The following is a 16,855-nucleotide window of genomic DNA, read 5'->3' on the forward strand; positions in this document are numbered from 1 at the left end:
GAGTTTGAAAATAAAAGTTGAAATTTTATATTCTCATTTTGGATTTTGAAATCTCACTACCGCCAATACCACAGTTTGAAAATAAAAGTTTAAATTTTTTATTCTCATTTTGGATTTTCAAATCTCACTTTTTATTTTTTTCATGAATCTCACTACCTTAGAACTTGACACTGTATACTTTTATTTTAGAAAACTGGGGCATTTTATACCTACAGGGGGTCCCCTAGGCCGGCCCCCACTTTTCTTAATATAGCTTAAAAATGGCTGTCACCACAGAGTTTAATTGTTATTTTTAGTAGTTTACGTTGCATTCGACTATATTAAGTATTTCAAAATATGAACAATTTGCTAGTGGATCAGGAGGGGCAGACTTTTCCCAAGGGCGACTTCCCATTTGACAGTTTCCCAAACGGCAACTTCCCATATGTGTAATTTCCCAAACGGTAACTTCCTCAGGGTAAGTTTAGGATCTCTGAGGCGCCGCATGTTGTAATTGGGGCCGAGCGCTTGGTCTTGGACAGAGTTGGGAAGTTGTCGTTGGGGAAATTACCACTTGGGAAAATACCACTTGGGAAGTTGTCACTTGGGAAAAAGCCTTTGGAAAAGTTCCTAACATAGGGGGGTGGGGGTAAATGTCTCATCCCCCCTCTGAGAGGCTCCTGCTTAGTGCTGTTGTTAAATTGGACCACTAATATGCTATTACATAAATTGACAAGTAATAGATATCTAATCAATCTTCAATCTTCATCAATATGTTAACCACCACACTGCAAACATATACTTAAAGGAGGGGGAATTATATACACTTTAGGAAAGCCTAAACATTTCGTTTATAATATTAAGACCTATGCCCGTCTTCTATATCAATTGTGAACATGTTCTCTTTGTAAACATTGTAAAACAAAAAATTTCGCAGATTTAAAAAAAAAATTGGTGGATTTTTTTAGAATTTTCAAAAATCAAATTTTTTTTGAGTCAAATTTTTGAGAATTCGATTTAAATGTATTTTAAAATTTAAACCTTTTTGTTGAACATTAAGAACATAATGTAACAAATGTTTAGCTAGGCATAACTGCATTACTTTGTATTCATCAAAGGAACTAATCTTTTGCCACAAACTCAGATTTTCTAATCTTTTCAATCTGATTGCACAAACCTCTGATAAATCAAACTTAAACTACTTAATCATTAATTCATAGACTGAAATAGTTCTACGACATTGGTTTGCAACGATGCTATCTAATTACTATATCTTTGCAATCCAATGTCGTAGAACTGAGATATTGCATCCTATAAATTCTTTTAGACCAAATAACTTATGTATGAAATATCCAAGTTGCAAAGATAAAGAGATTATTCTATTTGAGTTTCTGGCAAAGACTCAATCAAAGCTTTCCAATTTGTGTTTGAAACCTTACTTTATATATTTCGAACTAATCGAACCTAGTAATGTTGAATCAGATCTTTGTTGCAATGAAAGAAGTGTTTCGAATCCGGGTTATTTAGCAATGATGTTAAAGCATTAAATATAAATATGTGACACTAGAAGTTAATACAATGGAAGGACCTATTATCCTACCTTCTGCTGATGATCCAATTATCGAATATCTAGAAAACCCCAACAGATCCCTGCCGAACCCCAAACCAAAACCATTCCTGAAAATAATGGTACTTGATTGAAAGTATTTCACAATGTTTACATGTAAAACTATGTTAACTAGTAGATGTGTGTCTTTCTATGAGACTATTGAAGCAAGTTCTAAGCTTTGCATTAGATTTCTTTCTAATTTATGTGAAAATGACCTTAACACAGTTCTTGGCAGAAATTTATTTTCTATTGCAAATGACTGTTCTGTAAATTTTTCGGATCTTAGTGAAATGTTAGTTAAGAAACAAATGAAATATTTTGATGTCCCATTGTACCATGCATGGAAAGTTCCGGTTTTACAAGAACTTTTAAATACAAGAACGAATAATTTTTATGTTGAAGGATTCGATGATTACGTAATAACTGAAATGATAAATATGTTATGTAATGAGTAATGATCAATGTCGTCTATTTGTGCATAATGTTGCATATATTTCACTTTTCTTTTGGAAAACTGTTTTTTCAAAAATTTATTTAAACAAACTTAAACTACACCATTTATATATGTATTTATATCTTTGTTTGTAAATAAATCTTTATTATATAAAAATAATTTGTTTTAAATCAAAATCATCATTTTTACCCAGAGTAAAATACTTTTTTAAGGCAAAAGGAATTTAATCTTTGCCAAAAACTCAAATTTCAGAATCCATATATCTTTGCAACCTGATGATGTAAATATTTGATCTAATATAAGTCTTAGTTTTACATATAAAAAATCTAAGAAATTGGTTTGCAAAGGTATTAGGGATTAGACAATCTGAGTGTTTGGCAAAGAATCAATTTTTGTGCTAAATAATACTAAACACACCACACTTAGGGCTTGGCACGTTTCAACTTTTCTAGACGTTTTGTTCACGGTTAGTTCCAACCGCTAAAAATAAAATTTCAGTTATCCATTAATTTTAAAGATAATAACGGAACGTTCTTCTCGTTACCGGCATTTTCCGTTTTTATTTAAAATAACCTGTAGTTAATGATTTAAATTTTATGAACAATATTAACGGAAAAAATCCAAAATCCGTTAATGACTCCAGCCATTAACGGTGTAATACATTATTAACGCCGCAAAGGGCCGAAAAAAAATAGTTAACTGTTTAAGAAATTGCAGTATCAACGTTTTAAAAATTGTCAACAGCATAGCCCTTAACGGTTTATTACAGTATTATCAGTTCCTGAAATCGTTAATGGTTTTTTTAGTATTAACGGCGTAAAACTTCCACAAAAATTTGAGGTCTTACAAATTCCAAAATTGCTTATACCGAACATTTGCTTTACTTATTTTCCCTATGAGACATGAAGATCGAAGAAGAGTGAAAAAAACAAAAAATATTTCTAAGCTTTGAAATGTGGGAAGTTTTTTAAATGTTTTAAAAATCGAAAACCTCCGTTTCCCTAACGGAACAATGTCCAGCCCTACGCACAGTAGGATACTACGGAAATTGTGTAAAACAAAACCACGCTTTTACCAAGTAAGATGGTTATCAAAAAAATTTATCAAATTTAATTTAGGTAAAAAAATAAAAAATTTAAAAAATACCTGGTCCATTGAACATTACTGCGCTGACTGGTGAGTTTGCAAGCGAATAAAACTTCATCCCCTATCCGAGCAATCTGTAAAGAAAACTAACATTTCATTGGTTGTATCGAACTTTACATTTCATTGGTTGTATCGAACTTTACAATTCATTGGTTGTATCGAACTTTACATTTCGTTGGTTGTATCGAACTTTACATTTCATTGGTTGTATCGAACTTTACATTTCGTTGGTTGTATCGAACTTTATATTTCGTTGGTTGTATCGAACTTTACAATTCATTGGTTGTATCGAACTTTACATTTCATTGGTTGTATCGAACTTTACATTTCGTTGGTTGTATCGAACTTTAACAAGATGGGACGAAAGTCAGAACTTTTCTTCAACTTTAGACAAGATACTTTTCTTCATCTAATTTAGGAAGCTTTGATTAAAATCATCTATTTCAACTAGGGTTTCCAGCAAACGAAAATTTTTGTTCGTATTTTGATAACCCTAATTTCCAGCGAAAAGGAAAAAGCTTTTCGCGAAAATTTCTCATTTCGTACGATCGGGAAAATGCGAAAACTTTCGCGAAATATAAATTGCGAAAAAGTGCAAAAATTCCGCTAAAAAAATAACGCGAAAATTTCGCCAAAAAATAATACAAAAAAACAGACAGAAACTTAAAAATAGCTAGTGAAATCAAATTCTCTTCATCAAACATTTATTAAAGTAAAGGAAGAGAAATTATTTATATGACAAAATAAAACTTCAAATATTAAGTTATCAGAGCAGAGAGTTTTTTTTATTGTTGCAGCTGGAAAAATTTCGCATGTTGCGAAATTTTCGCATTTTTCATTTTCGCGTAATTTTGCTTCGTTTTCGCTTCATTTATTTTCGCGAAAAAATTCGAGATTTTGCGAAAATTTTCGTATTTTTTAACAAAACGTTTCGTTCGCTGGAAACCCTAATTTCAACTTAAATAGTGAGAGAGCTGTCTGTTTTTAAAAGAGGGATCGTCCTAATTAATCCCCAAGTTTTGTGGGTACTTTATTTCTGCTATGTAAGTTGGGAGTTTTCCAAAGATATTTATTTTCCCAAAATATTAATATTATTTCTAAATGGGTCTTTTTTTCAAGTCAGTGAAGCCTGTTTTGTTTTGTCCATGCAGTACTGTTTTGTTAGGCTAGGAGATACATGTAAAGTGTACGTGTCCACTTAAACTTTCATGTTTGGCAAGTTGCCACTTGAGAAATTTGATATTTTTGGAACACCGCCGGAATTAATAAATTGTACATTTTTTAAAGTTATATTTTGATAAATGGTACACTGAGCGAATTCTCCCGTGAATTTGTTTTGTCTGACATGAGAATGTTGAGAAAGGAATTGAAACTTTTAAACAAAAACTTTGTAATCCGTATATCTTTGTAACCTGATGGTGTGAACCTTTGATATGTTAAACTTAGATGTTTTGATCTAATAGAATTCATAGATTGAAATATATAAGGTCTACGACATTGGGTTAGACAGAGACTAAAATCCTCTTAATTCAATTTTTTTTGTTAAACTGTTTAAACCTGGTTCGAAGGCTCCCTGGCAAACTTATCTCTTGATAGAACTGAACCAAATAGAACAACCTAGAATACAACAACTTAGAATAGAACAACCTGAATAGAACATCCTAGAATAGAACAACCTAAAATAGAACATCCTAGAATAGAACAACCTAAAATAGAACATCCTAGAATAGAACAACCTATAATAGAACATCCTAGAATAGAACAACCTATAATAGAACATCCTAGAATAGAACAACCTAAAATAGAACACCCTAGAATAGAACAACCTAAAATATAACAATCTAGAATAGAACAACCTAAAATAGAACAACCTAAATAGAACATCCTAGAATAGAACAACCTAAAATAGAACAATCTAGAATAGAGCAACCTAGAATAGAACAATCTAGAATAGAACAACTTAGAATAGAACAACCTAGAATAGAACAACCTAGAATAGAACAACTTAGAATAGAATAACCTATAATAGAACATCCTAGAATAGAACAACCTAAAATAGAACATCCTAGAATAAAACAACCTAAAATAGAACAATCTAGAATAGAACAACCTAGAATAGAACAACCTACAATAGAACATCCTAGAATAGAACAACTTAGAATAGAACAACCTAGAATAGAACAACCTAGAATAGAACAACCTAGAATAGAACAACCTAGAATAGAACAACTTAGAATAGAACAACTTAGAATAGAACAACAACAAGGGAGTAGTTTGTAGAATGTAATATAGAATAAAACAAGATTCTATCTTCAGCCTGGTGTAGCTGAAAGAAGGAGTTTAACCCCTGTTGGGTATACAAGCCATGCACAACGATACAGGTTTTTTACTCAACCAGTTGTGAGGACTGGAATGCTGTGGAAGATTCCTCTTTATAGGGCTTGAAAGTTAGTTAAATTAAATTATAGAGTTTAGAAAAAGCAAGTTCTTTTAAAATAGTCACCCCGGACTAACCAGAGTCAGCAGCATTTGTGTTCTTCTAATAAAAATCAACGTGTTTTGATCTATAATTCAAAAAAATTTTACCTTACGGATTTGTTTATTCTATACTTTTTTCTTCAAAATGCATATGCCGACAAAAAGTATTTAAGAAAATATATTTCTGGAATATTGACAGAACCGTTAAATCCACGTGTAGTGTGGCGAACTACAAGAATATCCAAAAAAAATTTTTTTTTCAAAATTAGCAAAATATGATTGGAAGATGTACAAACAAGAAGAAAATGAAGAACAAGAAATATAGAAATCTCAAAATATTTTCATCTGATATCATATAAATATTTAAAAATAATGAAAAACTTAATTAAAATAGATTATTTAAGTTAAAAAAGAATAGAACAACGTAAATAGGAAAACCTTTGGATCAAAAATAGTGGTTATGACTTTCATTTGTAATTTGTATAACTCTGGGTGCCAGACCATGGGAACAAAGTTAGTAAAAAGCGGGTAGTAATCAAATTAATAAAATCTGAATTCTAGACATTTTTGTTATGATAAGCTAATGATAACCCAATAATAAAAAGTTACAAATAGAAATATCTTTAGCAGCAATTATGATAAAATGAATATTGTAGACGACAGTCTTTTCACTGTTATTTTTATCTAGAACATTGCTTTCTTGGAATACTTACATAAAGTCTGCATTGGTATGATCATAGACATGAAAATCCAAACCAGAAGTAAAATCCAATATCAAGATTGAACAAAGAAGCATGAAATAGTAAGCACATCGTGTATTCACAGACATTAAAAAAAGGTAAAATAAACAAGTAAGATGAAAAAACATTTTATTTTATTTTTTCATTTTTGGATCAGTCCTAGACAAGTTTTTTCTTTCTTTTACTTTTTTCTCTTTGTACTTAAAAAATTGTATCCGAATTTTTGTATTGTGAATCTTGGGAATGCAGATCTACGGATTGATTTAATTCCTCTTCGCTATACCCTTTCAATGATGGTTATACCCTGCAGGGATATTTCGTGATGGTTATACCCTGCAGGGATATCCCGTGATGGCTATACCCTCCAGGGATATCCCATGATGGTTATACCCTGCAGGGATATTCCGTGATGGTTATAGCCTGAAGTGATATCCCGTGATTGTTATACCCTAAAGGGATATCCTTTGATGGTTATACTTTGAAGGGATATTCAGTGATGGTTTTACCCTGCAGGGATATTCCGTGATGGTTATACCATGCAGGGATAACTTGAATTTTTCAATATAAGGAAGTACGTTGCTTAACAATTATTATAAACGGAAGAAAGTTTGGGTCATTTTACAGATCGTAAATTTATGAGAAAGTTCGGTTTTGGCTGGTGGAAATACAGTGTGTTAAATCCGTACTGCGAAATCACCAGTATATAAAAAACCTTGGCAGATTTGTTAAAATGTTTGTATTTCTATATACTAATGCTCATTGGTATTGCATTTTGTGGCATTTAGCTTTTAAGTTAACTGATTTTTTAATAAAAAAATCACATTAATTTTACTCATTTAATTATTAATTATGACATGCGATAATTTCTAAATTGATTAATTAATTTAGAGAGTTTAACCAACAAATGAAATCTAAATAGCATAAAATGTGCTTTTACAAAATACATTAAGGTTTTCATTTTTGTAAAAGATAAGAAAACAGAGAACCACAAATAAAAGTTGAAAGAGAAGATGGACACGAAGCGCCCCCTAAAAGTCTAATTTTCTATAACTCTGCTTAAAAGTCAGATGGGTTTAGAATTAATTACCTGGATGGTAGAAAGGTTTAGTAGAGCTCTAGTAATCATTATCTAATCTAATTAAACATTTTCATAACACAGATCTGAAACAAATAGAAATTATAAATCATTATACATATATACATATATAAATATATGCATATGTACTTCTATAAGTTAAAATAAATTTATATAAATGTAAATATATCACATAGATTTCACTATAAGGGAGTAGTAGTTCATTTGGTCTATTGTCACGTTTTATCAATTTAGCAGTATATGTTGTAGGTGAGGACGATGTTTGGCCGCTATTTACACTACACAGGAATTCCCCGAATTTAATTCGATAATTAGAGCTTAAAATATCTGAATGATTAGTTTTAAATCTAAATAAACTATCTGTGGTCTTCGGTGTGTCATTTTTTACCATTTCTCCTTTTAGACGTGAATGAAGTAAAATAAGTAGCAATCAATCAATATCAAAATCAATTCGAAATCAGCTTTTATCCCCTTTCATTTTTTGAAAACACTCCTGTTAACAAGATGACATGATTTTTTTAAACAAAACTTTAATGTCCCAGATTCAAGAATGAGGGGGGGGGGGTACAATATTCAATAATGATTGCCAAACTTTCTTTTTTTGCATAAAATCATCATTTTTCAACGTTAAAGAAACGCATTTTTTAGAATATAATATACAGGGTGTCCCGCGAAACATAACAGTTGGTGAATAGTTTTGAATGTCTTCTTCCATATACTTGATCTTATATTAAAGACTTTTCGCAGTTTATTTCGTTAAACAATTTTTCACAAATAAGTTTTACTTTGAAATCAAATCTACTAATCAAATTTACTTTTTATGAATGTAATTTAATATTTTTTATTATTCTCTTTGGTATCAAACAACTTAACACAAATTATGGAAGACGACATTTAAAAAAAATTACCAACTGTCATGTTTCACGGGACACCATACCATCTGGAATCTGGCGTCTCAATAATTTTAATTTTCTTGAAATGTTATCTTTGAAAAAAGAAGATTTGATAGAAATTAAAATTTAAAATTGAATATTTAAATGTATTGTTCGAAACACGCAATGGTGTATTTGCAGTTAAAAAACCTTTTCCAGGTAAAAAAAAAGATAAAATTCATTATCTGATCCAAAATAACGAAGAAATCCTCATCATTCCACACAATGATTTAACGGTTCGGTCCTTGTCCCAGACGTGATATCCTCATCATTCCACACAATGATTTAACGGTTCGGTCCTTGTCCCAGACGTCTCTGACTTTCGAGCGCAATAGAGTGTACATATAAAACATAGTGTAACATATTGAAATTCTTATTAATTTTTCTTTTTTAATCCAAAAATTAAGGAAATTTCAAATTTGTAAACTTTCTTTTTCTTTTGTTCTAGCCCAGAAAACATTCATGAATCATGAAGAAAGCACGGTTGTAATCAAAGATAAAAGAATGGAGATGAAAGGCATTCATTCTGTTGAGGATCTTTCTTATAATGAAATTATGTTTCAGAAAATAATTCTACTTCTAATTACATTTCTTTTAGTGGTTAAATGAAACTGTAGACGCAAATTTTTTTTAGTAGTATATCCTTTCACAAATGTACCTTAAAACCTTTGTTTGGGTAAGAGTGAGTGTAGACATAATCTTATAAAATTCTTTTAAAATTTCTGTTACAGAGAGTGTTAGGACCAAGAACATTTAATAAATCTTAATATTAATTGATTAATATTTTTAAACTTTGAAGTACTTATTACTTAAACAAATTTTGTGCACTTTTTTGTTCTTGCGTTTTAAATTGGTCTTATTTAATCATCTTTTCTTGGCTTGTGCATTAATTCCTGGAATATAGGCAGTCAGGAAACAGAATTAATTGGTATTCCATTCCTCTACTCCCAGTTTTCTAGGAATACAGGGGGGCGGGGGGGGATAATGGCGGTCTACGGATTGATTTAATTCCTCTTCGCTATACCCTTTCAATGATGGTTATACCCTGCAGGGATATTTCGTGATGGTTATACCCTGCAGGGATATATGCCACACCACTCCTCTTCCCACAGCCTCCCATCCACACTTAATTGGAGTTTTAACACTATCCCTCCCTCTGCCACACCACTCCTCTTCCCACAGCCTCCCATCCACACTTAATTGGAGTTTTAAAACTACCCCTCCCTCTGCCCCACCACTCCTCCTCCCACAGCCTCCCATCCACACTTAATTGGGGTTTTAAAAGCTTTAGCAAAAATACTTCCACAGGTTGTTGTTGACCATTTTAAACAACAACGCATCAGCTTTATTTTATTTTCAGACTTATTTTAGAACAAATTCATATATTGTTAGGAAAATTCCTTACAAGCAAGAAAGAAGTTTTAATTAATGAAAGGGTCAGAAAACAAATTGGTTAGAAAAAATAACTTCCTACAATAATTATGGAGAATCTATAGTTTTCTCTAGGTTCATGCAATCAACTTGAGCAAACTATAAAAAACTTCTCAAAAACTATTTTGGGATATCTTATGAATCCTCTTGACCATTTGAAACATTGACACTACATTTTGTTCCATCCCTTATTTTTATAAGCCCTTAAAGCCTGCTAACCTTAACTAACCCCTTTGGGAAAGATGTTTCTGCTCTCGATCTTCAACTTGAATTCAATCTCATTTATGTTAATAATTCAAAAAATTTTAAACTTACGCATTTGTTTTTTCATACATTTTTAATTAAAACGCATCCGCCGAAGGAAAGGTTAAAACGCAAAAAGGCGAAAAATCTATGTTTAATTTATCAACGAAGGTCACAACATGCTGGAACATCAAACAACCTTATTGAACTTCTTCTTATTGGTTGGATATATTGCTGTTGGTTTCTTCTCATTGGTTGAATATATTGCTGTTGGTTTCTTCTCATTGGTTGAATATATTGCTGTTGGTTTCTTCTCATTGGTCGGATATATTGCTGTTGGTTTCTTCTTATTGGTCGGATATATTGCTGTTGGTTTCTTCTCATTGCGCGTTGGATATATTGCTGTTGGTTTCTTCTCATTGGTTGGATGTATTGCTGTTGGTTTCTTCTCATTGGTTGGATATATTGCTGTTGGTTTCTTCTTATTGGTTGGACATATTGCTGTTGGTTTCTTCTCATTGGTTGGATATATTGTTGTTGCTTTCTTCTCATTGGTTGGATATATTGCTGTTGGTTTCTTCTTATTTGTTGAATATATTGCTGTTGGTTTCTTCTCATTGGTTGAATATATTGCTGTTGGTTTCTTCTCATTGGTTGGATAAATAGCTTTTGATTTCTTCTCATTGGTTGGATATTGCTGTTGGTTTCTTCTCTTTGGTTGGATAAATAGCTTTTGGTTTCTTCTCATTAGTTGGATATATTGCTGTTGGCTTTAAAAAAACTAATTCTGAAAACGTATTCACCCCCAAAGTAGGAGTTTTGAACGTCGAAAATTAATGTGTAACTGAAAATTTGTTGAAACCCTGGCCTTCTTGTAAAATAAAAAATTTATTTTGAGTTCTTAAAAATAAGTTTTATTTTGAGTTCTTAAAAATAAGTTAATTTTGAGTTCTTAAAAATAAGTTTTATTTTGAGTTCTTAAAAATAAGTTTATTTTCAGTTCTTAAAAATAAGTTTATTTTGAGTTCTTAAAAATATGTTTTATTTTGAGTTCTTAAAAATAAGTTTATTTTGAGTTCTTAAAAATGAGTTTATTTTCAGTTCTTAAAAATAAGTTTTATTTTGAGTTCTTAAAAATAAGTTTTATTTTCAGTTCTTAAAAATAAGTTTATCATGAGTTCTTAAAAATATGTTTTATTTTGAGTTCTTAAAAATAAGTTTATTTTGAGTTCTTAAAAATGAGTTTATTTTGAGTTCTTAAAAATAAGTTTTATTTTCAGTTCTAAAAAATAAGTTTATTATGAGTTCTTAAAAATAAGTTTATTTTGAGTTCTTAAAAATAAGTTTTATTTTGAGTTCTTAAAAATAAGTTTTATTTTGAGTTCTTAAAAATAAGTTTATTTTGAGTTCTTAAAAATAAGTTTATTTTGAGTTCTTATGAATAAGTTTATTTTGAGTTCTTAAAAATAAGTACTATTTTGAGATATTAAAAATAAATTTTATTTTGAGATCTTAAAAATAAGTTTATTTTGAGTTCTTAAAAATAAGTTTATTTTGAGTTCTTAAAAATAATTTTATTTTGAGTTCTTAAAAATAAGTTTATTTTGAGTTTTTAAAAATAAGTTTATTTTGAGTTCTTAAAAATAAGTTTTTTTGTAAATATAGTAATATTTCCATCTTTCAGTACAAGGGTTTAATGCATTAAAACTTGTTGAAAACTTTATTTTTATAAATTGTTTTATAAAGAAAATATAAGTGTTTGAACATTCTACCACTTTACCCCTCTATATTCAATAAACATAAGTACAGTAACTCGATATTTTGAAAGAGCCAATATAAAATTCCTTCCGCTTTAGAATTGGAAAGCATAAAGGAATTGTGGTTCAATCTTATATATATATATATATATATATATATATATATATATATGCCCTAAAAATAGCACCTAAAGAGAGAGAAAAGGGGCGGAAACGTCATGTGTGTGTCCATGCAAAAGGAGCTTGCGTCTGTTAATTAGTGTTTCCATGCGAACAAAAACTTCGTTAAAAGTTTTCGCAAAAACAATTTCGCGAAAAGAAAATCCGTGAAAACCAAAGTATTGTAACTGCAATAACTAATTGCGCAAAAAAACTTGTGAATTCTCTTCCCTGAGAGCTCAGCATTAGTAGTAATATCATACCCCTTACATTCGTATCCAACCTTAATATTCATATCCAGATTGGATCAACAATCAAATCTACCTGTATCCAATTTATGAAATAATACTCAACATTCGTACACATCCATCCTGCACCAACATTTGAACATTTTTAGTTCATTTGAATCCAACCCCTGATATTCATATCAATCCCTAACATTCGTATCAAGATTGGATCAACAATCACATCCAACCTGCAATATCCAATTCGAGAATAAGTACTCAACATTCATATCCATCCTACCCTAACATTCGTATCCATCTCTAACATTTGTATCCAGATTGGATCAACAATCAAATCCAACCTGTATCAAATTCATAAATCCATCCTTAACCCGTCAGCAACTCCTCCGCTTTACAGAAGCAAGCTGTTAGGGCAAGCTGTCATAGAGAGACAGTATAAAAAAATTATCTAGTATTTACACAAATGAAGGAGTCCAATCCTCCCATCTGCACTTAATTGGGGTTTTAAAACTACCCCTCCCTCTGCCACACCACTCCTCCTCCCTCAGCCTCCCATCCACACTTAATTGGGGTTTTAAAACTACCCCGGGCCCTCTGCCCCACCACTCCTCCTCCATCAGCCTAATTCTTCATTGACTGTAGCTGAATGTTTCGTGCGCATGCACTACAATAAGGAACCCGTCTCCAAAGATGTGGAACTGTATTTCTCATGCTATACCAGTGCCATTTCCATTCCCTTTATTTCTATTCCCTGAGAGAGATCCGGATATAATTTATCTGTAAAAACAGGTTCTCAATTCAAGTGTACAAGTCCGGTCTAGGGAGAAAGAGAGCAAGGAATTTAAGAGAGTTTTGGTATACGAAACCTCCCAAAGTTTCATGTTATACTCGTGTTTTTTTCTTCATACAATTACAAATTGAATAAACAATATTCGTTGAAAAAATTTACATCTACTAAATAGCATTACCCCTCACTCTTTAAACTAGACGGACAGAGACGATTAGATTATCGCGACAATACTCGTTCGACTTTGTGACATCGTAGCTACTCTAGTTTTGATTTTACACACACGGCACAAGTAGAGAAGTTAATGTGTTGATATTCAGTATTTAGTATATTGATTTTTAATACAATTTATTTTAGTTTAACAAAAGTTAAACCTCGGTTTCTGACACTGGGTTGCATCAAAAGTTTTGGGCTCAGGAAGAAATTGACAAGGGATGAAATTGAAAATGTCATGTTTTGGACAAACTTATGTTCTCAAGTATCACAATACTGTTCTAGGGAATTCTAATTTTTATCCATCTATTAAAACTGAATTATCTGACGTGTACAAACTTTCAAATCCTCCTCCTGCAGAAAAACGTTTGTATATGGCCTAATGACAATTTATTTTAAAATTTATATCAGAAAATTAAATAAGAATGTATTTAAACGTTGTAAAAATTTATCTGCTTTTATAAACAGTGAAACGGTATAATGCCATTTTTTCTTCTCTCTACTTTAACAAATTTTATTTATGCAAAAGTTATTCCAGCTGTGTATGCTATTCAGTCCGATATTGAATTTGAATTATACATACTTTGATTGGAGAAAGTTGTTTGATTTAGTTTTCAACTAGATAGTTTAGTTTGAAAAGTAAGAAATATTGTAAATCCAAAATTTTCTCTTTTTGATTTAAAAGCACTGAAGTGCACAGTAAAGTAATTGTGTTTTTACCACAAACTCTGATTTGTTATTCATATATATTTGCAACCAGAACTTTTCTGTAATATATTTGCAACCAGGTAGTTCTGTACTTTGGAATTCATTTCTGCTAGATCTAATAATAAGATTTATATATGGTTTATAGTACCAACGATGTTATAATATACAGAGTGATGATGTACGCTAATCCTTTACTAATTGTATAGGCCGGGAACTATATTGAGAGAGTACTGCATATTTGAGTATTATAAAGAGATTCTGGCCTAATCTATAGTATATCATTTTTAGTAATTGTACTGTAAAGCTAACTGAGCACACAGGTAGAGAACTATCATCCCACCTGGGGTACACCTTCAGGTTGCAAAGTTTGAGTTTGTGGCAAAGACTCATTTTCTTTATCGTTGATTCTTAGATTTTCTTTTTTTCTAATACATTTTTCTAATAAAGGAATTGAGTTTTTGCCACAAACTCAGATTTTCTAATTCTTATAACTTAGCAACCCGTTTTCCTAGACCTTTGATATTTCAAACTATTAATTCTGGTAGATCAAATACTAATAGTCTAAGTTTGAAATATTAAAAGTTTACACTATCATGTTGCAAAGATATTGAGGTTAGAAAATTTATGTTTGTTGCAAAAACTCAATTCCTTTATCTTTTTACAGAAACTATAAAAATGCTAAATACTTTGATTTTATTAAATCATTTTGTATTCAATGCTGAAATTATTCATTTTTTGATATTTATCATAAAGTTTTTATCATTTCAAAGTTTCAATTGAATTCAAGTTTTGAAAGAAGAAAGTTTGGTACGCGTTCGTCTTTCTAAAATTGTAAGTTCCTTCGAAATAATTTCACCTATTTTACAACGAAATAACTTGTATTATTTGAAAATTAAAGAAATATCGATAATCTTCATTATGTAAAAGAATCATGGATTCCATGCAATTTTTATTTCTTTATCTATTCCCTCGTGTATTCCCCTGGTATGGATTCAATAAACTTTCTAAGTTATTAACTCAACTTTAACCCTGCCATTTGTTTTTTCTTTTAAGAATTAAATTATAGTGGAGAGATTAAAGATGGTATAAATCTTATTTTTTTTAACAATATCTTTTACCCCAAAGGCAAATACAAATGCTAGGGATTTTAGGGTGAGGTACTCACAATCCAGTGAGAGCCATAAAACTGGAGAATTTAAAGATGACCTTAGAGCAATTATAAATAGTATTTGATGTTCAAAAGGCAAATAAGTTTCAGCAGTAGCCCATGATTTCCTTGGTTAGATAGGTCGTCTGCACAATTGAGTTGTCTCATGCTCATTGAAACTCTTTAGTGAGTCTAAAAGTGGTTTTCTATTACACTGTTTTCTAGTTTTCATAGTATAGTTTTTTTCCCCGAAAAAAAAACACATTTATACCCTTTTAATATACTACACAGTAGACACATTTAAAGTTTTTATTTTAAAAGCTTTATCTAATGGGGGTTTCAAATCCCCCCCCCCCTCTCCACAACTCCCTTTTTTAAGATTTTAAGATATCTGCTAAAAAATTGGTTGAATTCTACGTAACTTGAGAAGAAGGAATGTGTTATATCTCTGCAGCTCTCATGAAATTTCCTCTCTCTCTCTCTCGCTCTCTTCACACCCTTAGGGTTGTCCTGAGGCCTCAACAGGTTCCCATGAACTGAAACCATGAGCTTGGAGGTTATCTATCTATCTACTAGTATGCAGTATATACCTACATACCTTTATCAATCACTGTAAATCTATATATCTAATGAAAAGGCTTGAGTTACACTATTGACTGCAGGTGTACCATACAGTGCAGATACTCGATACAGTATATAATAAAAGTTCTTCGTTAATATATATATTTGTTTGTATATATATGTTAACTATAGCTGGCCAAACGACTCTACCGTATTGGCTGAACAATTTTTAGGGAACCAGAGCTGAGCCGGTGATTTAAAATATTCAAGAAAATACGACTCGGGTCTAAGCTGTTGTTGAGCCTTATTTACGGCTCGGGCTTTCGGATTTAAGTTGCTTTAATTTTCAACAGAGTTTAGTTCATAACTTTAATTTTGTATTTGGCGGATTTTCATGGTTGGAATTGGCGCATTCCGGGTTTTGATGAGAAGAAGACCCAACATTGAGCCTTCACTAAAACCAACCAAGGTCGGTTTTATTTTCATTTCCTTAAGTCGAGCCTTAGATCTCGCAGCTGTCAATCACGTGACACAAGCTGTCGTCAGAGTTGGGTCGAAGATTGGATCTTAAAGTAGGGTTTAAGGAATTACGGCTCGAGCCGAAGTTTTTAAATCGCGGGCTCTGAAAAATTTAGAATGGTGGATATCGAAGTATATGCTTGATCTCCTGGTTTGACTAAACCCGAGATTAGGTTACGCATTCGATATCCAAGAAAGAATTTTAAAATTTAACCAATCAGCGTGTCATGTAAAGAAGCGCTCTTTAATTTTTGAAAACCCGGTTTTTATTTTTTGCCATGTCATATCAATTTAACTAAAGATTGATTGAACGAACGTAAGTTTTGGATTAATGTTTATTAAGACTAAAGTTCAAAATGACTAGTCCTCAAATGTGAAAAAAATGTTTTTTAATAAGTTCATATTAACATGAGTATAAGTTTATATTTGTTTAAATGCTCTAAAAGCCGGATTGTGAACAACTGGCTTTAGTTCAATCGGAAATTAGTCCAATCGATATAGCATCGTATCTGTATTCGTTATCAAAAGCAAGAAATATATAGACCAGGAACCGCCATATCTAATGCGTCAAATTTGTGTGCTGCAGTGGGAGGCGATCAAAACAAAGAATTCAGGGGCAAAACATCATTTATGAGGGGGGGGGGGCTTAAA

The 16,855-nt window shown here is 31.3% G+C and overlaps 2 protein-coding genes across 2 annotated transcripts; both read right to left on the reverse strand.

Annotated features, from left to right (window-relative positions):
- Nucleotides 1–1,579: 1,579 nt before the first annotated feature.
- LOC111715846 (irregular chiasm C-roughest protein) lies at nucleotides 1,580–7,569 on the reverse strand (the record flags this gene model as incomplete). Its single annotated transcript, XM_023491234.1, has 4 exons — nucleotides 7,494–7,569; nucleotides 4,746–4,805; nucleotides 3,189–3,262; nucleotides 1,580–1,656 (listed from the first exon to the last, which is right to left on the reverse strand). Coding segments are annotated over exons 1-4 (250 nt in total), but the record flags the coding sequence as incomplete, so codon positions are not given.
- A 2,729-nt stretch (nucleotides 7,570–10,298) lies between these two features.
- On the reverse strand, nucleotides 10,299–10,856 carry LOC111715847 (early nodulin-75). Its single transcript, XM_023491236.1, has one exon. It carries the CDS (start codon nucleotides 10,854–10,856, stop codon nucleotides 10,299–10,301), a length of 558 nt encoding a protein of 185 aa, XP_023347004.1.
- Nucleotides 10,857–16,855: the final 5,999 nt, after the last annotated feature.

Source organism: Eurytemora carolleeae, unplaced genomic scaffold (genome assembly GCF_000591075.1).
Source record: "Eurytemora carolleeae unplaced genomic scaffold, Eaff_2.0 scaffold1723, whole genome shotgun sequence".
Lineage (NCBI taxonomy): Eukaryota > Metazoa > Arthropoda > Copepoda > Calanoida > Temoridae > Eurytemora > Eurytemora carolleeae.

Coding starts and splice junctions, on each gene's coding strand:
- LOC111715847 (XM_023491236.1), bottom strand. CDS start 10,856: ATGAGAAGAAACCAAAAGCTATTTATCCAACCAAAGAGAAGAAACCAA.